Source organism: Colletotrichum orchidophilum (assembly GCF_001831195.1).
Source record: "Colletotrichum orchidophilum strain IMI 309357 chromosome Unknown Scaffold_188.1, whole genome shotgun sequence".
Taxonomy (NCBI): domain Eukaryota; kingdom Fungi; phylum Ascomycota; class Sordariomycetes; order Glomerellales; family Glomerellaceae; genus Colletotrichum; species Colletotrichum orchidophilum.
Window position 1 is genome coordinate 1 of NW_019173144.1, and position 20,697 is coordinate 20,697.

Below are 20,697 nucleotides of genomic sequence, written 5' to 3' on the forward strand. Positions count from 1 at the left end.
TATAAGTGACAAAAAGATTTGTATCCTCGTGCTGTCTGGGGTTACGGTCACAATAACAGCTGTCAAGGGGGGTGCGGCGCGGTAAGTAAGGTAGCTAGGCACATAGGTAATTCAAAACCCTTTTTTTTTTTTTTATGGTTGTTATTTATGCAGACAGTCTGTCTCCTCCCGTTGTTTCCCTGACCTTGCCTTTGCCTTGCCTTTCGGGCGTAAGGTGAGGCGGCTGCAAATCTTCGGCCGCAACGCAAGAGAAGGAGCGATCAACGATGAGAGTACCTTAACCCCCACCGTGCCCCAACCCACCCACCCCCCCTCGTCCGCCCAGATTTTGGTGGTGGTGGTGTCCACCTCTACGGCCTGAAACAGGTGAGGCAAGGCAAGGCAAGGCAAAAGCTAGAAATGTCGACGTACCACGGTATTTGATTCATTACGGAGTGGGAGTAGGTAGAATTCTTCAATTAGGTAAAGGTGGTGTGACGGGAACCGTACGTACCGTGCTGTCAGTCAACCTACCTACATAGGCCGCGGATCGCGTATGTGGGTATTTGAGGGGGGGGGGGGTTTGCCGTCTCCGACCCCGAGGCCCCGGGGTTTGGCTGACGGACGGACGGACGGACGGACGGGGGGGGACTGTGCCGATATGCGAGGAGCGCGCAGACGTCGCTCATCGCTCATTTATCAAAAAGATTTTGAGAGTCGTAATAGAACAGAACGGAATGGAATGGACGCAACGCGCATTGCGATTGCAAAATGGCATAATTTTTGCGGGTGCTGCTGGTGAGGCTGACTGCTGCTTTGGTTCTTCAATTGACTTTGACTTGCAATGCCCTTTTTTTTTCCATCTCTCGAGTTTGACAGTGGTAGATGACATGACCGGGGTGAGGGGCCCACTGATGAGTTTGATTGATTTTGGAGTTTCTCGACAAGATGTGACGCTTGGCTAACCACACATGACTTTGAGCTGTCTCGTATATTCATGTTATCAAACCTAATAATCTCAGCGGAGAGAGAGAGAGAGGGGGGGCAAAAGGCACACCGTAACCCTCAAAGGATCAGGATTATTTACCCCTTCTTTCCTCAATCTCCCGCCCATAAGAAAACCCCCTTGTATAACACAAGCAAATCAGTAGCATCTCAAAAAGTAAAACCGTTCAGAGATCAACTTATTCCCGTTTCCCTTTTGCTACCGTGGGCTGTGGCCACGTTGAGGTCTTTTGTAGTCAGGAGCTTGGTGTTTTCTGCTTGTTCTGCTATGTAGATGGAATCAAAGTCGGCCCTACCTCTCACCGTTGTGCGATTTTTTTTTTTTGTAGCTGGCATAACCATATAAATTGCCTCATGTGAAGGTGGCCGGAGGTGCTCTCGATGTCGATGTCGGGTGTGTGATCATGTTCTTGTTCCTTTTCCAAGTTTGAGAAACACGGCCGTGAATAGTGCAAAGAAGCTCACGATATCCTCAAAAGATCCCCTCGTACACAGATTCTCTAGCGTATGTATCATGGTGCAGATAAATACTAATTTTGTCTTTCAAAATTACAGTTGTTAAAAAATGAGCCTCTCTGATTCAATAGCCTTCTATAAACGTTCTCCCTAGGATTGTGATGGACTTATAATACTGAGGCAACCGGGCCGGCTGGAAGCATACACAGGAAAAGAAGACCCAAGCACCACCTACCTTAGCTCATATGCGGCGGGCCAAGTCCGCCCGGATGATACTGCGTTCGCCCCACGCCAGGCAACAATCCATTCAAATCATCAAATAGGGCCTGCGTGTGCGTGTCATAATACATATCATCGCGGCCGAAGTCAGCCTCCCCAAAGTCCTGGCCCGTAAACTGCACGGCCATCTCCGGCGTTACGGGCTGGATCATCATGTCCTCCAGCGGGCCCTGCTGCTGCTGCTGCGTCGTCTGCGCCCGCTGCTGCTGATTCTGCAACTGCTCCTCGCGTCTAAACGAGATGCCGTTCGCTGGAGACGCACGACTTGCGTCGTCAGACTCGGTCCGCGGCGGCGTCGTGGAGATATTGGGGTCGTGAATCTGTCGGAGGCCCCTCCGCGCCATCCACGTCTCGTAAATCCTCTCCTGCAACTGGTTGAACGCGGCTCGGTCGTACATGGCAGCCCTCCTCTCGTCATTCGCAAAGTCCGGGTCCCGGGCCGCCAGGTAATCCAGCATCATATCCGTCCCGACGCTGGTGTAGAACTCGCGCATGCTGCAGAGGTCCTCGGACAGCGCGCCGTCTATATACGGCGACGACGGCCGCGGCCTAGAAGGAAACACAATATCCCAGATGGTGAACCACTGCTCCTCCGGGCTGTGGCTCGGGTTCGCGCGCTTCGAGACCTGCCGCATCCGGCCCTGTGACAGTCCCTCGTGGTGGACGATGTGTCCCTCATTGACCACCTCGCAGCGCCTTGCCCGTGCGTGCCGGTCTCGCGTCTCCTCATCCTGGAAGGCGGCGCCGCAGCAAGGGCAGGTGATGGGCGCAGCATGGAATCGGTAGAGGTGGCTCTTGACGTACTTGATCTGGCTGAGAACCTTTTTATAGCATTGGCGGTGGTTGTCAGGATCGTTTTTCCAAAACGGACACGCAAACATAAATTTTGAGGGGTTCGCTGGGACTTTAGGCTTCTTGAAACCCGGTATCGCGTTCGACTCCCCGCCGTCAGAGGCATCTTGGTCGGGCGGATCGGAGTGCGATCGCTTCCTCGAAGACCGGCCCGAGTCAGGCGTGTTGGAGTCGACTCGCTGGCCAGAGGGCCGTCGACCCTGGACGCCTCGTTCGCGGATTTTCCAGTCTTGATAACGCTGGAAGAGGTTGCCGACGATGTCCTCCATGTGCGGCGCCAACGGATCACTCTGATCGAGGTGGCAGGACTCCACTGGGGAGTTCGGGACCGAGAATACACCAGACTCGACGGATGATTCGTCTCCGCTGTCGCTGGCCGAGTCGCACTGCTCCTCGACGGGAGCGAAAGATTGTCGAGAGGTCAAGTTTGCGTGCCAGTTGAGAGGTAGCTTGGGCGGACCAGAAACAGGTCGCGGCATTCTCTGTGGCGCGGGCTGGACCGGCCGCCCGAACCTTACTGGAGACTCCATTGAAGTCTCGAGCTGGAGGCTCGGTCTGGGAGTGCGTGTAGCGGAAGGGAAGATGGGGTGACCATCTTTATCCTCTGCGAGGGAAAAGCGATTCTTCGCTCTCCGAGTTAGATCATTACCAAAGTTGGAACTTCTTTGGATGGGCGGAGACTCGATTAGTGAAGGTTTTTGTTGAGGTAAAACTTCATTTTGAGGTACACCGGGAACGTTTGTTGAACTGATGCCAGGCACCGTCAAGGCCTCGATGTTTGATGCCACGGGTCGTTCGACATCGCCCGGGGTGCGTAGACTAGCGCTTCCTTTCATTCGTCGCAAGCCTTTCAAGGAGTTCGGAAGAGATCTTGACATTCTTTCCTTCTCTGCATCCAGTTGTCTCTCCTTCTGCGTCTCCAGTGTGTCCTTGAGGGTTGCAAGTTCACCTCCCACCTGCGCTTCCTGAGGTTTTTCATTGGTAGTTGCTGTGAAGATGGCGGTGCTGTGCCGGCGCAGATGCCTCTTGGGTCGCCGCGGGACGTCCAAAGTCTCCTCGCCGTCCGACTCGGGCGATGAACAGCGCATGAGAACGATGGATCCCCCCTTCTCAACTTGAATCCTCACGTCCCCGATCCTTATTTCCTGGTGCTCGGAAGGATCTCTACTCCAGCCACGACGTCGACGACTTGTATCCGATCCGTAGCCGGAATCGCCCGAGATTCTCTTGCAGTATCTCGCCGTCGAACCCGGCCGCTCCTCCAAGCTGTCCATGGAGGGGCTTCCCCTCTGGTGCTTCCTCGGGTTATGCGGCTGCTGCGGTTTGACGCGATACGCGAGACTAGGCATGTTTCCCGATTCAAAGGACGAGTGACGCCGGTCTCGAGGTTGCGGAGAGTCTAGGACCCAGGAGAGCGGCCGCTCTGAAGGGACACAGGATGAAGGCATCGCGGAAACTTCGGTGGCGTGGTCGACGTTGGGTGGGCGGCGGGAAGCGCGGTTCATGAAAGGGAACTGATATGCCAGGTCTCTGGAGGCCTCATCGACCCGTGACGGCGCGGTCACTGATGACCTGGATGATGCAACAACATTGCGTCCTTGTGTTGCATCGAGCCTCGCCGTACGGCTTCTTGCGACTGTCTTGTGTCCCATGCTGCTCACAAAATACTGCCAAAACCCCAAGTGCCGACAGAACTTCGCAATTGCGAGGCGCAAAATGTGGAAAAAGTCGTCAGAAACGTCGAAGAGGAAAAGGGAAGGGCAAGGAAAGGGGGGGAAGCAAGCCCTGAAATGCCTTGAAGAAAAGCCACGGCAACATTTCGAAAGGGCGCATTTGCGCTCTTGTCGAATATGCAGGCTGCGCCATGTCAGGGGTTGCGATCCGCGCCAACTCTAGGCAAACGCATGCAAGTGCGGCCAATGATGACGATGCTGGCGACCGAAAAAAAAAACCCTTTTTCCCCTTCGACGCGACTCAAGATGGCATCTAGCAAAACTGAAGGATTGCGCAGCGTCGCGCAAGTATCGTGCGGGTATCACGCAAGTGATGATGCATGGAGCGCTCTCTCCCCCCGCGATTTCCCCCCACGATTTCTGAACGATATTGATGAAGATCTGGAAAGCCTCACTGAGGCCAAACAGCGCGTTCGTGCCATTACGATCTCCTCAATTGAGCAGAACTCGATGGAGGCCAACCGCACAAGTGATTGATTTGAATGGCTTCCTCAGGAATCTATAATTACGGCAGATGTTCCGCGCCCTGAGATGAGGCATCTTGTAAACGTTATCGCCAACTCTATCCTCGTACATGCCGTGGTAGTTGTGCATTGCAACCTGTAAGAGATTAGTCGCTTCAAAACACCAACAACCTCTTACCCGCTTCTCGTCCACACAATGTCTCAAAGATCCGCACGATCCGTCACCACCACATCAAATGGCGGGTGAGTTTTTGCCTCTTTAGCCCTGAAGGAAATCGCATGCTGACAGTGGGGTGGTGTGTCAGAGCCGCTGGCTATGCGGCGGCAGGGCCGATGATGGATAGGTATCTTCGAAGCCCGATGGAGCTGCCCGAGAGACTTGTCTCCATTGGGAGCGGCACCTCATCAACACGAACGAGTTCGAGCAGTCGCCAGCAGACACAGCGTTCCTTGACAGCATGGGATGCGCGATGGACGCAGGCTGGCCAATCGTCTTAGATGGCAACCCCTGCTCACATGACGTGAGAGGGCCAGGGTCATCAGGCACGAGGTCGGGATTCGCGTCAGACGTTGATAAGCAATCTTCGTGGCCGCCGAAGGAGCGAAGATGATTTAGATAACCGCAGTGGTAGAAGCCGCTGCTAGAATATTGTGAGCACAAGATGAGAAGAACTTGGTGTCGCGATAAATACACAAGGGAGAGAAGATAAAAAGAGAGAAGATAAAAAGAGAGAAGATAAAAAGAGAGAAGAGAGAAGAGAGAAAGAGATGACTAGGGAATCTCTATAGATCTAGTCACCGAGGGGAGCTTGGAGCTTGGAGGGGTTGGTGGGGTTGGTGGGGTAGTTATGTACGATAATGGCATGGACAATCTCGATAGATGCATATACCCGCTGAATAATACATCTTTTCTTAGCTGGGTATTTCGGCGATTCCCTACACTTATAAACCGGCCCAGCCCTCAGCGACACACCCTTTTCCTTGGGTACTTTTGTTCTTCTGCTTGTACATATAAGCCGTATTCATCCTGTGAGTCTCAGGGCTAATTTTACACTTCAATGCTAAAACCCATCTCTAACGAACCAAGGGAACCGTAACAATGCCTTCCCTCACTGAAGCAACCGCAATCTTCTGGGCCCTCGTAGGCCCCTGGATGTTCCTCCTAAACGCCTTCTCCTATCTTCCCCCCACAATCCTCCGCCTCCTCCGCGCCGGCGACTACGCCGCCCTCACAACCCCCTCCCGCGTCCAAGACGCCTGGTTCTCCGCCTTTTGGGCCTGGCTGGGTCCCAACATCCGCGTGGGCAGGTCAGACATGATGGTCGCGCTCCTCGAGGGCCGCGTCACGGAGGGCAAGGAAGTCGAGGACGCAGTCCACCCGCCCATCAGCGGTGTCGTGCTGGAAATCGGTCCCGGGTCCGGCATGTGGGTGGACCTCTTCGCCAAGGGCGGCGACGACGGGAAGAAGAAGTCCGCCGACGCAGCAGCATTAGCTGGAATGGCGCGCGGCGGAGTCAGGAGGCGTGTCGCAGAGGGCGTGACCCGGGTCTACGGCGTGGAACCAAACACCGAGGCGCACCCGGCGCTGAGGCAGAACGTGCGGGACGCCGGGCTTGAGGGCACGTATGAGATTGTCCCCACCGGCATCGAGTCCCTCTCCGACCCCACGGCGTGGAACGGCAAGATTGAGAAGGGCAGCGTCGACTGCATCGTCTCGATTCTTTGCCTCTGCAGCATTCCTGAGCCCGAGAAGAACATTGCTGAGCTCTACTCCTATCTCAAGAAAGGCGGTAGGTGGTATCTGTACGAACACGTTGAGGTGATGGAAAGCTGGCCAATCCGGATCTATCAGCGTAAGCATATCTCAATGAAAACGACTCAGGGGGCTTGTATCAATGCTAATAATGTCAGGTATCGTCAACCTGGTATGGCCTCGGGCTTTAAATGGTTGCCAGCTGTGCCGCAATACAGGTCATACACTCAAGTCCGCAGGGCCATGGGCAAAGATTGACATCCGTCAACCCGTGTCCGAGGAATGGTACCAAGTGGTGCCTCACATATTTGGAACTTTCACCAAGTGATCCACGGAAGAGGAAAGGCGACCGCATGCCGGTTCGGCCACCCAAATCGTCGGGCTGCGATCTGTTGCTCAATACACAAGGATGATCAAATCATCATGATACATATGTCGTTAACTGCCGGACTTTTCTCATGTCATTACCATGTTTAAGGTGCATTCAATGGTATTGTGCATAAGCGATGCTCGTATTACTTGTACTAGGTAGCTAGCTATACTGCTTGACCCCAGTCACCATTAGCGCGTAATTCTTCAACCCATCACTCTTGACCATCGTCTCCAGGCTCACAGGTGCTTGTAAGCCAACCGACGCATCAAGGTGGTTCTATGTAGTACGCTCTGAATCTGCCCCCTTTATCGACCAATCTTGTTGACAACCTCCAGCCAACTTTTACAGGTTGTTCATCCGCAATATCTGAGCTAATTTGAAGTACTAAGTGGATGGAAACGGGCGATAATGTCCCCAAGTGCCTGAAATAGCTTCGTCTCGTCAGATGGGGTGAGGTTGAAGTAAACGGATAAGCCAGCTCGGAGTAGCTTCCAAGTCCCGTGAAGGCCGATCCTTTCGAAATCTGTTTCGAGAGCGTTAACTAGTTCCCCCAACTTTGATGGTGTGGTGGCGAAGATGTCGAAGACATCCTCAGCTCCTTCAGTCAGTGCCGAGACGTCGGTTGGAGTAAGGCTGGTAAGATGCTGCCGGAACGCAACGGCAAGTTGCTGCAAGTCGGCATCGCCTTCCAATATCGAACTGATGATTGTCATAACCGAAGGGATGTAATCACACAGTGGGCTGCAGATCTCTTCGCAAATGAACTCCAGGGTAGCTGATTGGAGGGCGTCCTTGATGACAGCATGACCGCCTTGGTCATTTGAATGCTCGGACGGGGCGAGGGCGGCGTGGCTAGCCTGGGGCAATTTTGGTATAGTCGGTCGATTGAAGTCTCCGAGACTAGAGCCAGTGAGAATAGCTTCGTAAAGCCTCCAGACGTCGGCGGTGACTTCCATAGACGATAAGACGACCTCCATGACGGAAGGGATCAAGACACACGAGGGAGGATGCCTTGTGCAGAAGTGTTCCAGCCCGTCCTGAATTAATTGAACGACCTTTGGCGGCGTCAGTGTGGACGAGTTGGAATTTTGGCACTGGCCGAGGACCTGGCACCAGATGAAGTCAATGGCATTGTTGAATGCGTTGTCCGAATGAACTGTCTTGGGATTCAGGAACCACGGCAGATAGGGGCATCTGTCTGACTCGGGATGATCTCGACACCACCTCAGATATTGGAACCAGGCAGGAAGGGATGGGTTGCTCGGCGCACGCCAGTTTCCTTGGCATTTCGGAGTTATAGAGGGTGACACTGGATTGAACTTGTCGCGGCTGATGAGGCCGTATTCGGGGTCCATCTTTAGGCGCCACGGACAGAATTTAAATTTGTAGCAGTCGGAATCCGCGGGATTGTGGAAGCACCAGGCATACTGATCTTTTACAATATCCAAGCAGACGTTCCTCAAAAGAGAGGTACATGGCGTCATTTGAGGGGCCTCCGACCGCTTAATGTAATTGACGGTTGGCGGTTGACGGATGCCCAGGCGAAATTTGGTCGTGCCAGCTACGGCACCAGAGCAACTGAGACTTTCGAGCTTGTCGTCGAAGATACAATTGTTCCGCTGACTGTCTTGGACGAGTCCAGAAGAACGATTGAGGCAGAAGCCATTGACTAGGTGCCCATCGACAGGTTCATCAACCAGAGAGACACTAAACTCGCTAAAGGAAGTGTCAAAAGTACCAATGGTGAAATAAGCACAATCATTGTGCTCCTGATGGAAATCGGCGCCTTGGGGAATGCCTTGGGGATTATTAGATGGGGCCTGTGGCACAGGAAGAGAGACTGCGGTGGCGACTGAAGCCGAAGCAAACAGCAGCGGAGACGTAGCGAGGGCGGTGAACTTCATGATTGATACTATTGATATGGGGAACTCCAAAAATATTGATGGGATGAATGGGCATTGGACGATAAGGAGGTTGGGGATGGATGATGCCGATGGGGATGTTGATGTTTGGAGGAGAGAGACGGCGTGGGAAGAGTCGAGGTTTGGTCGACCTCAAGGCACCAGAGTATATTGAGAAGCTGGTCGGGGACACCTGCAGTGTCGAAAAGAAGCTTCCAATTTGAATCAAATATCACTTCCTCAAACGAGAAAAACCTTGTTAAAAGGAGGAAGGGGAGGTTCGACAGGAAAGGAGCAGGGCTGACCCCCTGTCCAAATTGCGAGGAAGATAACCGGCGATCCAGCTCAAGAAGGAACAGTAATTCGCTAAGGTACACTAATACTTTGAAGAGGTAGTAATAGTAGGAAAATGGAGAAGGAGGGGGTTCACCGGTGAGATCGTTTGAGAAAGACAAGACGACCACTCGCCGTTTACCTTGACAAAGGACCACATCATAAGGAAGGACCGGGGCTCCAACTGAGGACGACCGCTTTTATGATATTTGCAAACACACTTTAAATCACCCCATTGATCTGTCCATATTAGCGTCCGAGAGTTAGACGTCTTACACTCTTGCCTTTGGAAACCTATGCACAAATACAAATTGTTTTTATATTATCATTCAAGCAGCTGCCTGGGTGACCAAAGGCTGAGCGCCAACTCTGGTTGCCTCCTCGTTGAGAGCATCAATCTCAGCCTGCACCAAAGGGATCCCCGTCTTTTCCCTCTCCTGCTGTTGCAACTGCTCGATCTCGCCCGGAAAGTATATCCTGTCTACTCCCGCCGCCTTGTCTGACCCGACAACACGCTGGTACAGGTATTCCATCCTTTCGCGGAAGTCATCGAGGCTCATGAAGAGATCTGGCTTGATAGCGATTAGGAAGTGACCAACATCCGCCGGTTTTGAAGGGTCGTACGGGTTAGTGACGTGACCAGCAAAAGCAGAGCCCGAGAAAACACCAGAAAAGACGTCCATCATGATGGCCAATGCCGAGCCCTTGGGACCACCCATCGGCAGCATAACACCTCCCAACGCTGCGGCGGGATCATCCGTTGGACGGCCCTCGGCATCGAGAGCCCAGTCTAAAGGAATCTTCTCGCCGCGTCTCTTGGCCTTGTAGATTTTGCCCCTAGCAGCAACCGACGGGGCCATGTCCAGGATGAACGGCTTATGCTTCCCTGGCGCACCACAAGCGATCGGCGAGACACCCATGAGTTTGCTCTGCCCGCCCCAAGCCGGGAGCGCAGGGCTCGAATTGGTAAACACCAGGCTCATCATGTCCGCATCCAGAGCCTGCTGCACCACCCATGCACTCATACCAAAGTGATTGGAATGCGACACGCTCGCCATGCCAATTCCGAAAGTCTTGGCGGACTCGATCGCGGCTGCCATACCCATTTCCGCCGCAACGAAGCCGAAGCCATTCTTGCCGTCGACGTGCGCCACAACGGGGGTGACTTGCTTCAACTCGGGCTGGGCGGCGGCGTTGAGCACGCCCTGGCGGACGCGCTCCATGTAGGAAGGGATGCGGTTCATGCCGTGGGTGTCGACGCCGCGTAGGTCGGCAGCGACGAGACAGCGGGCGACAATCTTTGAGTTTTCTGCGGGTACACCATTGCCTTTGAGAATGTCTTCGACGAGACGGCGGGCTTCGGAGGCCGTTACGGGTATCTTTTGGGACTCGTCCGCCATCTTGACGATCGCTTGAACGGTGTGACTGGGTTAGACAACTGACGCTGTGCTGTGCTGGGGTTGGAGATGATGTGGAGCACTATGAAAAGATCTCGATACGACAAATGACTGCCGGTTTGAGTGACGACCAGTCACGAACTCCAAATCCGAAATGACCTTTCTTGATATACCAAGGTAACGCCAACGGCGCCGAAGGAAGAGGGCAGTTGAACACGCGCGTTTGGACGGAGTTCGGCCGGCAGTGCGGGCAAACCCCGGCCCAACAAACTAACAAAGGCTCTAAGGCCGCGGAGCTTCCCCGCACAGCCGGTGGCGACCGCCTTCAACCAACTTCATCCTTTTGTCCCGCCTCGGAGAATTCCCGCGTGATTTCCTCCACCCAACATAGGTACCCAAATACCGCATCGCTACTTTATCGTTATGACGGAAACCAGGCAAGAGCTGGCTGCCGCAAAGAACGCAACATGCCCCAAGAATCCAGCTCCCGGCCGACTCCGCGCCAGGCCCGCAGAACCGCGCGGTTGAGGCTCGCTTGCTCTCGGTGCCAGAGGCGGAAGATCCGTGTAAGTGCACATCCGAGTCCGCTTTGAATACGGCATGGTGGTACTAAGTCGGTGTGAGATAGTGTGATGGGAAATTGCCTGCTTGTAACAATTGCAAGAAGGCCGGAGTTGCCTGTACTGACGGCGAAAGTGTCCGTCTTCGGGATCTTCCTAGGGCGTACGGTTGCCCTAATTTCTCCCCCTTTGGCAGACTGTTCTGACTATCAACCAGCCAGATTTCGAACTTGATAGAGAGAGTTAAATGGCTTGAAAATATTGTCAAGGAAAGGTGTCCCGACATCAACCTGAGCCTAGGCCCGTCTGGAGACTTTGACATGGACATCGATGGTGACGAAACCTTCACAGGTGACTCAATGAATAGAGTCAATAGCGCATCACCTGAGGATAGCCTCAACCTCACAGACAGTCACATTGTCCAGGCACAGCCGGCCCAATCTTTGGAGCCAGTTCAAGCCACTCAGACCGTTCGCTCAGGATCCCGTCTAGTCGAGCCCATTGCTAGCAGTGCGTTGTCACATGAGATCGGGATGGTGTCGTTGGGCAGTAGCCAAGACCCGAAGTATATCGGGCCATCGAGCGGATATTTCCTCGCCCGACTGATGTTGACTTCGAACCGACAGGATGACCAGGCGTGGCCATTGAGGACAGCAGGGTCGACTCCATCCATACCAACCGCTCTGGTTGAGGCGATGCATGGCCCGATGTCAATGCCAAGCAGACATCATGCAAAACTGTTGGCGGAAAACTACTTCGACGTTATCAACTGCCAATTCCCCGTTTTGCACCAACCTAGCTTCGTGGCTTTGATGGATCAGATGTACGAGAGCGGAATTGACATGGAATCCACACCCGCAGCAGCCTTTCAAGTATACATGGTCCTCGCTCTTGGGTCCACGGTACTCTCTCGTCGAGTGAGGACAAGTCTTCCCGGGGAGTCATATTGCCTGACTGCGATGCAATATTTTGATCGAATCAGCATCGACAGCTCGATTCCGGGGCTGCAATGTCTTTTGTTACTCATAATATTCACGATGCACAGTTCCAACATGCGTCTCAACGTTTGGTATTTGAACTACCAGTGCATCGCTGCTGTCCTTGACTTGGGCCTGCAGCGCGACATCAACACTAATGCAGGCATTTCCCTTCTTGAACAGGAGATGAGAACCAGGATATTCTGGGTAGTTTTCACGCTGGATAGAATGATCGCAACTATGATGGGACGCCCGATTGGGCTGCGGGATGAGGCATGCGATCTCCGGGTATGTCCATCTCAGTCCATATTCCGTCGTCACTCGACGTTCGCTAACTCTCTTCTTCTAGCTTCCACAGCGTCTTGAAGATGCCTTCCTGCAGGGATCACTCCAGTCATCAGCCCATCAATCCTCAGGTCGTTTGGCTTTCTCGATACATCTGTTCCGCCTGGCGAAGCTCAACTCAGAGTTCAAATACGTGGCGAACAGCATTGTTCGCGACACACCACGTTACGCCTACCCAGCGGTAATCGATATAAATGAGTGGCAACAAGGAATCCTTGAACGGCTAGACGAATGGTACAGCCATATTCCCAACAACCCGGACTCCGACTACATCCGCACCATCTGTCAGATCAGCTGTCATAGTCTGCGAATGCTTGTTCTCCGGCCCAGCCCCGCCATCCCGAATCCGTCACCCGAGACCCTCAAGAAATGCTTTAGTGCCGCCCGTGAGGCTATACATCTCTTTGATCACCTCTACAAGAAGAACTTGCTTATACATACGTGGAATACCTGTCACTCCGCAGTCCTTAGCATCATCACCATGCTCTACTGCCTGAAGATGGTACCAGAAATAGCGAGACAGACGGCTTTGGATGCCCTCATGTCTGATTTCAGCGCCGGCTTAGGAGTCCTGGCTGCGACGGGCGAGCACTGGTCTGGAGCAAAACGTTGTCGCGACATCTTGGACGAAATGATTCGGGCGACTGTCCGATGGGTGAAGGACATTGTGAGCCAACCCTCGGATGTTGAACCCCACACTCAACGTCGGTCTCTGCGACTGGATTCGGCACATGCGCAGACAATGAGTCCATACAACGATAGTGCCAGCCTTGCTGGCACAGAACCACCGAGACTTGCCTTCCTAGAGGGCTTGACCCAATCAATATCAATGAGCTCTGTAACTGCAAGTGGCTCGGAAAGTTTCCTTCATCAAGATCCGTTCGAGTCATTCCTCGCAAACACTACATTCGGCGATCAGATGCAAACAGGCGACAACACAAATCTGGACAGCATCATGCGAGGCCTGTTTGATGACTTCATACCAACGTACCCGAGCTTCGCTTAATGATGCAGTTTATGTGCATGTATTTTACAAGAGTCATGCAGAATTATAACTGTTTACGGCTTTTGGGACGGACCATCCGCTGTCAGGAAGTCAAAGTCAGCTCCTCCTTCGGCCTGTAAGACGGAACGCAGGTAAAGTCCCCGATAACCGCGGATTCTCTTCCTCGCCACCCAAGGCGCATTGCTGCCACCGTCCTCCTCCTCTTTGGCCAACGCTTCCTTTTTCTCGGCAATTCTCCTCTCGATCTCCTCGTCAGATATTTCGACTTTGATGAGGCGTTGTTCCACGTCGCAGGTTATGATATCGCCACTCCTGACGATACCGAGAACCGAGTCGGGATCCGCAGCTTCGGGGGAAATGTGCAAAACGATAGTGCCACCTGCTGTACCGCTCATGCGGCCGTCAGATAGGCGGAGCATATCCTCGACTCCCTGCGATGCTAGCTTTCGGGGGATTGGGATAAGCCCCGCCTCTGGCATACCTGGGTTGCCGACAGGCCCGATGTTTTGGAGAACGAGCACGCTGTCGGGCGTCACCTCGAGATCCGGGTCGTCGATCCGAAGGGCCATGTCCGCAGAGCCAGCAAAAACCACTGCTGGGCCGGAATGTTTCAGTAAATGGCGGTATTTTGATGCACTCTGCTTCGTTACAGCTCCGCCTGGGGCTATATTGCCACGGAGCACGGCTAGAGCTGAAGCTGGGAAAAGAGGATCGTTGAAAGGTTGGAGACAATTGACCAAGCTGTCACGGGGAATAGGGGTGAATGGCGTGCTCTCCAGCTCTTCCCCCAGCGTCTTGCCTGTCACCGTCATGGCGTTCAGATGCAAAAGGGGCTTGAGCTCATGCAAGAGCGCCAGCATGCCGCCAGAGTTGTGGAAGTCGTCCATGTAATTCTGTCCGCTAGGCTTCAGGTCGACCAACAGTGGGGTCTTTCTCCCGATTTCATCAAACGTGTCCAGCGTGATCGTGCCGGCTACTGCAGGGTGCCGGCCTATGATGGCCATCATGTGTACGATGGCGTTGGTCGACCCGCCGATGGCCTGCAATACGGTGATCGCGTTGAGGAAAGACTCGCGGGTCAGGAGGTCTTGTGGCTTAAGTTTCTTCTTATGGAGGGCTACAGCAAGACCTCCGGTCTGCTCTGCGATGCGCAGTCTCGTCGATGAGACCGCTGGGGCCGTGGCACCTTTGAAAGGCATCATTCCCAGACCGACAAGGATACAAGCCATGGTCGATGCGGTGCCCATGACACCACAAGTACCTCCCTGTCACAGCGATCAGCAAGCGAGAACTTCTTTCTGGTGATGGACTATACGTACAGTAGGTGCCAGCTCATCATTGATAGCCGAAATATCCTCAATGTCGATCTTGCCAGCTCTGTAAGCGGCCCAGTTGTTGCGGCAGTCTGTACAAGCACCAATTCTTACACCTTTATGGCTTCCTGGCATCATGGGCCCAGTGACCAGATGCAGGATAGGCTTGTTCGCCGATAGGCCACCCATCAACTGCGCAGGAGTTGTCTTATCACAGCCTGCCAAACCAATCAACACACTCATCTCAATTACCATTCCACTTCAACATGGTTCACATACCTCCAATAAGAACCACCGCATCACAAGGCTGCGCCTTGATCATCTCCTCCGTATCCATGCTCATCAGATTCCGCAGATACATGCTCGTCGGCGACGCAAAGCTCTCATGGATACTAATTGTTGGGAAGTCAATCGCCAGTCCGCCATTGAGCTGGACGCCGCGCTTCACGGCCTCAATCAGCTGCGGGACGTTTGCATGGCACGGGTTGAAGCTCGAGTAGGTATTGACGATGCCGATGATGGGCCTGGAGAGCGCGTCCTCGCTGTACCCGAGGGCCTTGATGAAGACCTTGCGCAGGAAGAGCGAGAAGTGAGCGTCGCCGTAGGACGTCAGGCCCTGCCTCAACCCCGCGGCGTTGGGGTCGATGGGCGTTGAGAGGTCATAGTCTCCCGTCACCGGGGCCTTGCCGTCTTCTTTTTTGGGTATTGCTGTTTGGTCGCTCATATCTGCTTTGGTTTGGAGTTTGGGGACACGACCTGAGGAGACAATCTAATGCGACGACGAGAATTACAATTCCTCCTCTTATGGTTGGTCCCACCCAAGCTGAACCGGAGTCGTGTTGTCGATGCGGGGACTCCGCATGTCGTAATCGCCTGGTCCAATTCGGTAATAAGGCAAAAGCGGCCGAAGCTTTCGGCGGCATCGGGATTTCTCCGTCTTAGAGCCAGCGGACGACGAGACCGTCGACGGACATCCCTTTAGGAACATTGAGATATGTTTGATACTCTATGTGCATTGTTATTATTTATATTTACTTTCACAATGTAATTCGCTCCGAAACTCGGGCACCTTCGTGTAGGGATTTTCATCCTATCCTGAACATTACCAACGGTTTTTCCGCTCCATCAAGAATCCCCTTTTCCGCCCAACCCATCGCCATGCTCAACCTCCAAGGAAAAGTCGCCCTTGTTATCGGCCTCGGTCAATCAGGCACAGACGGCTGGGGCATCGGCGCCGCCTGCGCCGTGACCTTCGCCGCCCAGGGCGCCGCCGTCTTTGGCGGTAACCGCAGCGTTTCCCACGCCGCCAAGACCAGGACCACCATCGAGGAGGCCGGCGGCGTGTGCGACGTCGTCGCGACCAACGCCACGTCGTCTGCGTCCGTGAAAGCGCTCGTAGACGCGTGCGTGGCGAAGCACGGCCGCATCGATATCCTGCTGGCTAACGTCGGCGGGTCCCAACCGGGTTGTGCCGCGAGCATGGACGAGGCGACGTGGGATGCGCAGGTGGATCTGAACCTGAAGAGCGTGTACCTCGCGTGCCATTACGTTTTGCCCATCATGGAGAGGCAGGAGACGGGTGGGAGTATCGTCTGCGTTTCGAGTATCGCGGGGATGCGGTACATTGGCAAGCCGCAGGTTGCGTATAACGCGACCAAGGCGGCCGTCATGCAGTTTGTCAAGGCGACGGCCGTGGTGTATGCGGGCAAGGGGGTGCGGTTGAACACGGTCGTGCCGGGGTTGATGGAGACGCCGTATACGAAGCAGTTGGCGGAGAGGTTCCCGCCGGCGGAGGAGGGCGGGTACGAGGCGTTTAGGAAGATAAGGGATGATCAGGTGCCTCAGGGGCGGATGGGGGATGCGTGGGATGTTGCGCATGCGGCGTTGTTTTTGGCGTCGGAGGAGGCGAGGTATATCACTGGGCAGAAGATTGTTGTTGATGGGGGGATTACTTCGTCTACGGGACGCACTTAGAGACCTTCAATTCATCTTGTTGTTGCATCTACTACATTTTCTTGGAGATTTTGTGTCAGAGATTCGAGACATCAAGTTTCTCATTTCGACAGAGTAATAATACGATGCTCTGTGAGAGAGATGGTGGACAGTTTCATAAAGTCGCAAACCCAGCTATCCCAAGTCCGTAGTAGCAGGTATGTGCATCGTCCCCGATCAACGCACACGTCTGGCTTTACATATCTGGAGCACAAAGAGTAAAAGCATTTTCTATGGCACAAAATGGGAATTGTATGCTCTGCCTAGGTTTCTAACAAGTACTTGCTCTAATCCTCAAGTCAAACCTGGACCAACGCCATCCTCCTACGCCGAACCATTTGCCAACCCCTTTGCCACAAACTCGCACATGTACTCGTCCTCTTCATCAACCTCAAAGTCAAATCTAGTCACATCCTCCTTGAACGGCCACAGATATGTGCTCGTCACCCTTGATTTGATTGCTTTAGCTTCAATGTTTGCATTCGCCAACCTCTGGTTTCCTTGAAGGAGATCGCGGGGCGGGGCTTACCTGTGATGCTCCGGACTAGCTTGATATGTCTCGAGTGCCTCGCGGTCCTGATGGAAGCTCAGGAGCGCAAAGTGGTAGCCTTTGCTCCTCTCCACGGGATCCGTGATGGACGGGCCGCCGACTAGGAGGCGCTGGTCTTTGACGCAGGAGAGGGACTTTAGCGTCTTGAGTTCTCGGACAAATGTGTCCCTGTGTTCTGCCGACACGTCGGGGCGGAATTTGAATAATACTTGGAGTCCGGGGTCAGAATTATCTCGTTCAACCATGACATGAGGAAAATTGAAGACGGGAAGTTTACCGATGTGTACTACTGTCATTGTGAAGGGGTAAAGGGTCCGAGGCGAGTCTTGGAACCGAGGTCGGGGGTAATTCTTTCTTCGAAAGGAGCGGGATTGTCTTTGATCACCACAGACGTCGAAAGTGGCAGCCGTATCACAGCAGTCTTCGGCAGAGCTGAAAAAGTTATTTTGACTGAATCAAGTTCGGTATGGGTTGTGTGGTGATGTGCTGCGAGTCTCTGGCTGGCTGAGGTGGTGGCGGGGGGGCTAACGGGCAAACCCCGCGACCCGGTCCACGGGCTCCACCTACCGAACGGACGAACCCCGTGGCCCTCGGCTTCGGAAGGTCGACCCCGATTCCATGTGAGTCGGACGTTGGTGATACTGCGTCTAATGACAAATGATTTGAGAATTTTTTATCAAGACAGCTCGAGTTACAATTAAACATGCTAGGCTGAGTTGATCCGAGAATAACTGCAGGATGGGCCACATCGAACTCATGGAAGTATCATCCATGTAGGACACGAACAGAACCATGCAGACGGCCTGGTACTCAAGAGACACGGTTGGTTAATCCCCTGGTCTGAATTATTTCTAGAAACTTGGCCAAACGTGCTCAAACTAACGCATGAGCTCAACCAAGGCAGCAATCTATCACCAAACCATTGTCTGGCGCACTTCATTTGTATTCCCTTGACATCTTGAACGCTACGGGCGTCCGCCTCGACCTATAACTTTCCGTTCTTGATATCGCGGCGCCATGAGTACGAGTGCATGAAGAGAGTCCTCCGCGCCGTCTCCCCCAATTTCACAGGCTTTGTGATCGGCGACAACGTGAACTGGCTCTCAGTGTCCGGGGTTGCGGGGAGAAGGCAGTTGAAATGATCAAAAGAGAGATATTCTTCCAAACTGATATGCTAGGATATCAGCCGAGTGCAATGTAATGTACAGGAGTGGTGACAGGCGTCACTCATTTGCCATGTGGAGGTGACTTGAGCCTCAGTCGTAGAACCTCCACTGAGCCTCCGTGTCCGGACTCAGGGGCAGATTCAGGAGAAGTGCCCGGAGCAGCTCGATTGGCATCGTGTTCGCCCTCAAGATCTTGTCGTGAAGTTCCTTCTCGCCCATCAACCCCTTTGTCAGCACCTCCTCCCGCAAGCCATGCATCTGCAAAGCCCCCAACATGTATCCGGCCTGGTACAGAGGGGAGTACTCGCCGCCGAATGATCTCGTGACCTCTGCCTCGGCATTGGATCGCTCGTGCCCGACCCAGTCGACCAGCAAGTCAACGCACTCTTGGGGCGTCATCTCGCCGAGGTGATACTTTAGAGAGAAGATGATTCTCGCGCAGCGGTGCATTCGCCAGAAGAGGGTGCCAATCTTATCTTCGGGGCTCGCGAAGAAGTCGCCCCTGTTCCAGAAGACAAACTCCCAATACATGGCCCAGCCCTCGACGAAGAAGGGCGTTGAGAAGAGCTCGCGGTACGGGTGGTGACGCTTGCCCATGAACAGTTGTAAACGGTGACCAGGCACCATCTCGTGAAAAACCGTCGCCCGCGAGAAGTGAGGGTTGTTGCCGCGCATCACCATCATCTTCAGGTCGTGGTCCATGGCGGCGGTGGGATACGAGACCCAGAAGGACGAGCCGCCGAGGAAGAAGGGGGACTCTTTTTGACGTTCTGCCGAGATCATGAACATGCGCCACGTCTCGCCTTGGAAACGTTAGCGTCCTATGCCGCCGAGAGGAGCGTATGGAAATACTTGCCCGCGATTTCTGGGACCGTGACCAGGTCATACTTTTTCACAAGGGCCGTGGCCTCATAGGCCAGCTGACTTACCATCTCGGGCTGCTGACCAGGCTCAACATAGGAATTCTTGACATATTCCAGGGCCGCCTTCCAGTCATCACCAAAGCCGGCATCCCTCGCCTTGAGACTGTAGAGTGTGAGATGGTTTCCAACCCGGAAAAGGGCCATTCGGCGTCACATACCCAGATCCGCTTCCATGATTCCCTTCCGGTCGAACGGAGCCCAACTTGATACTGCGTGAAGCCTTCTTCATCTCCTTTTCGCACCAATCGTACTGTTCTTGCGCCAGCTTGAGGAGCTCCTCGGGCGTGTAGGGTATCATCTCCGCTTCGAGCTCCGTGATCAACCCGGCGCGCCCAATCGGTTCTACTGCAGCGCGGATAGACCCGGACCCATTTTTCTCAATGAGCTTGGTGTCTATCGCCGTCTTGATGCCGGCGAGGGCCTCGTTGAGTTCCTTTGTGGGCGCGTCGCACCAAAAAGGGAACAAGGGGTCATATGGAGCGTAGAAGCCATAGAACTCATCGATGTGGCCTCGAATTTGGTCAACGGTGCTCATAGCACGTGAGAAAGTCGAGTCATTGGCTTTGATCTCGTTGGTTTTGATAGCCTTTGTTGTTGCGGCTATCTTCTTGGCCGTCTCGTTCAATACCATGGCTGTCTTTTTGCTGTCAACAGGGACCATGTTTTGACGAGCTTCGCAGATATCGATGAGCGGTTGAACAAATGGTAGAACCGGCTTCGCCAGCTCGTCTCGCTCACGATCCAGAAGCAAGACACGCAGATTCCGCCTCAGATAGTTGCGTAGCAGTATGAAGTCTACCCTATCTTCCTGGCTGTAGGTATCGAACGGTGCCTTGAATAGACTTTCGAGCTCCTCATTGTAGTAACGTTCCAATCGATGAGACCTTGTAGTAGAAAACTTGATGTTGTAAAACTTATTGAGATTCTTTTCATCCGAAGCGACGCGTGTGATCCGTTCCGGCATAGACTCCAAGTCTGCTGCAGTTATCTGGCGTTCACGACAGTCACTCACATCAACCCAGTCGCCGTCCGAGACACCGGCCGGATGAGGCCGAGTTGCAAGATCATGAGTGCCCATGGTGATGACGCGCAGTTTGTGTTCTTGTGATGGCAAAGTCCGACTTGGTGAATTCGAATATTAAGGCGGAGCATCCAGCAGTAATGATCACTTCAAATGTAAAGAGTGCGGGGAAAGCCTCGTTCTTGAAGTAGAGACACGGGGCGTGAACTCTGGAGGCCGCGGGGTGGCTTATCTCGGGCCCGGGATGCCGGGTCCTGGGACAGGGAACGTTGCAGCAGCAATCCTTCAGTGGGGCCGATAACATCCCTAGTGGGAAGGT

The 20,697-nt window shown here is 53.8% G+C and overlaps 10 protein-coding genes across 10 annotated transcripts; 4 read left to right on the forward strand and 6 right to left on the reverse strand.

Annotated features, from left to right (window-relative positions):
- Positions 1 to 1,676: 1,676 nt before the first annotated feature.
- On the reverse strand, positions 1,677 to 4,223 carry CORC01_13326 (uncharacterized protein; the record flags this gene model as incomplete). The annotated part of the gene is made up of 1 exon (XM_022624943.1): positions 1,677 to 4,223. The coding sequence occupies one exon, from the start codon at positions 4,221 to 4,223 to the stop codon at positions 1,677 to 1,679; it is 2,547 nt and encodes an 848-aa protein (XP_022468522.1).
- A 741-nt stretch (positions 4,224 to 4,964) lies between these two features.
- Positions 4,965 to 5,266, forward strand: CORC01_13327 (uncharacterized protein; the record flags this gene model as incomplete). The annotated part of the gene is made up of 2 exons (XM_022624944.1): positions 4,965 to 5,011; positions 5,068 to 5,266. The coding sequence occupies 2 exons, from the start codon at positions 4,965 to 4,967 to the stop codon at positions 5,264 to 5,266; spliced, it is 246 nt and encodes an 81-aa protein (XP_022468523.1).
- A 601-nt stretch (positions 5,267 to 5,867) lies between these two features.
- CORC01_13328 (methyltransferase) lies at positions 5,868 to 6,849 on the forward strand (the record flags this gene model as incomplete). The annotated part of the gene is made up of 2 exons (XM_022624945.1): positions 5,868 to 6,621; positions 6,680 to 6,849. The coding sequence occupies 2 exons, from the start codon at positions 5,868 to 5,870 to the stop codon at positions 6,847 to 6,849; spliced, it is 924 nt and encodes a 307-aa protein (XP_022468524.1).
- A 416-nt stretch (positions 6,850 to 7,265) lies between these two features.
- Positions 7,266 to 8,798, reverse strand: CORC01_13329 (uncharacterized protein; the record flags this gene model as incomplete). Its single annotated transcript, XM_022624946.1, has 1 exon — positions 7,266 to 8,798. One exon carries the CDS (start codon positions 8,796 to 8,798, stop codon positions 7,266 to 7,268), a length of 1,533 nt encoding a protein of 510 aa, XP_022468525.1.
- Positions 8,799 to 9,457: 659 nt separating this feature from the next.
- Positions 9,458 to 10,528, reverse strand: CORC01_13330 (malate/L-lactate dehydrogenase; the record flags this gene model as incomplete). The annotated part of the gene is made up of 1 exon (XM_022624947.1): positions 9,458 to 10,528. The coding sequence occupies one exon, from the start codon at positions 10,526 to 10,528 to the stop codon at positions 9,458 to 9,460; it is 1,071 nt and encodes a 356-aa protein (XP_022468526.1).
- Positions 10,529 to 10,992: 464 nt separating this feature from the next.
- CORC01_13331 (uncharacterized protein) lies at positions 10,993 to 13,413 on the forward strand (the record flags this gene model as incomplete). The annotated part of the gene is made up of 4 exons (XM_022624948.1): positions 10,993 to 11,091; positions 11,307 to 11,980; positions 12,131 to 12,350; positions 12,412 to 13,413. The coding sequence occupies 4 exons, from the start codon at positions 10,993 to 10,995 to the stop codon at positions 13,411 to 13,413; spliced, it is 1,995 nt and encodes a 664-aa protein (XP_022468527.1).
- Positions 13,414 to 13,466: 53 nt separating this feature from the next.
- CORC01_13332 (dehydratase) lies at positions 13,467 to 15,450 on the reverse strand (the record flags this gene model as incomplete). The annotated part of the gene is made up of 3 exons (XM_022624949.1): positions 13,467 to 14,678; positions 14,733 to 14,944; positions 15,006 to 15,450. The coding sequence occupies 3 exons, from the start codon at positions 15,448 to 15,450 to the stop codon at positions 13,467 to 13,469; spliced, it is 1,869 nt and encodes a 622-aa protein (XP_022468528.1).
- Positions 15,451 to 15,884: 434 nt separating this feature from the next.
- Positions 15,885 to 16,700, forward strand: CORC01_13333 (oxidoreductase ucpA; the record flags this gene model as incomplete). The annotated part of the gene is made up of 1 exon (XM_022624950.1): positions 15,885 to 16,700. One exon carries the CDS (start codon positions 15,885 to 15,887, stop codon positions 16,698 to 16,700), a length of 816 nt encoding a protein of 271 aa, XP_022468529.1.
- Positions 16,701 to 17,042: 342 nt separating this feature from the next.
- On the reverse strand, positions 17,043 to 17,564 carry CORC01_13334 (stress responsive A/B Barrel domain-containing protein; the record flags this gene model as incomplete). Its single annotated transcript, XM_022624951.1, has 2 exons — positions 17,043 to 17,166; positions 17,248 to 17,564. The coding sequence occupies 2 exons, from the start codon at positions 17,562 to 17,564 to the stop codon at positions 17,043 to 17,045; spliced, it is 441 nt and encodes a 146-aa protein (XP_022468530.1).
- A 960-nt stretch (positions 17,565 to 18,524) lies between these two features.
- Positions 18,525 to 20,435, reverse strand: CORC01_13335 (X-Pro dipeptidyl-peptidase; the record flags this gene model as incomplete). The annotated part of the gene is made up of 3 exons (XM_022624952.1): positions 18,525 to 19,232; positions 19,364 to 19,460; positions 19,516 to 20,435. 3 exons carry the CDS (start codon positions 20,433 to 20,435, stop codon positions 18,525 to 18,527), a joined length of 1,725 nt encoding a protein of 574 aa, XP_022468531.1.
- Between the last annotated feature and the right edge of the window lie 262 nt (positions 20,436 to 20,697).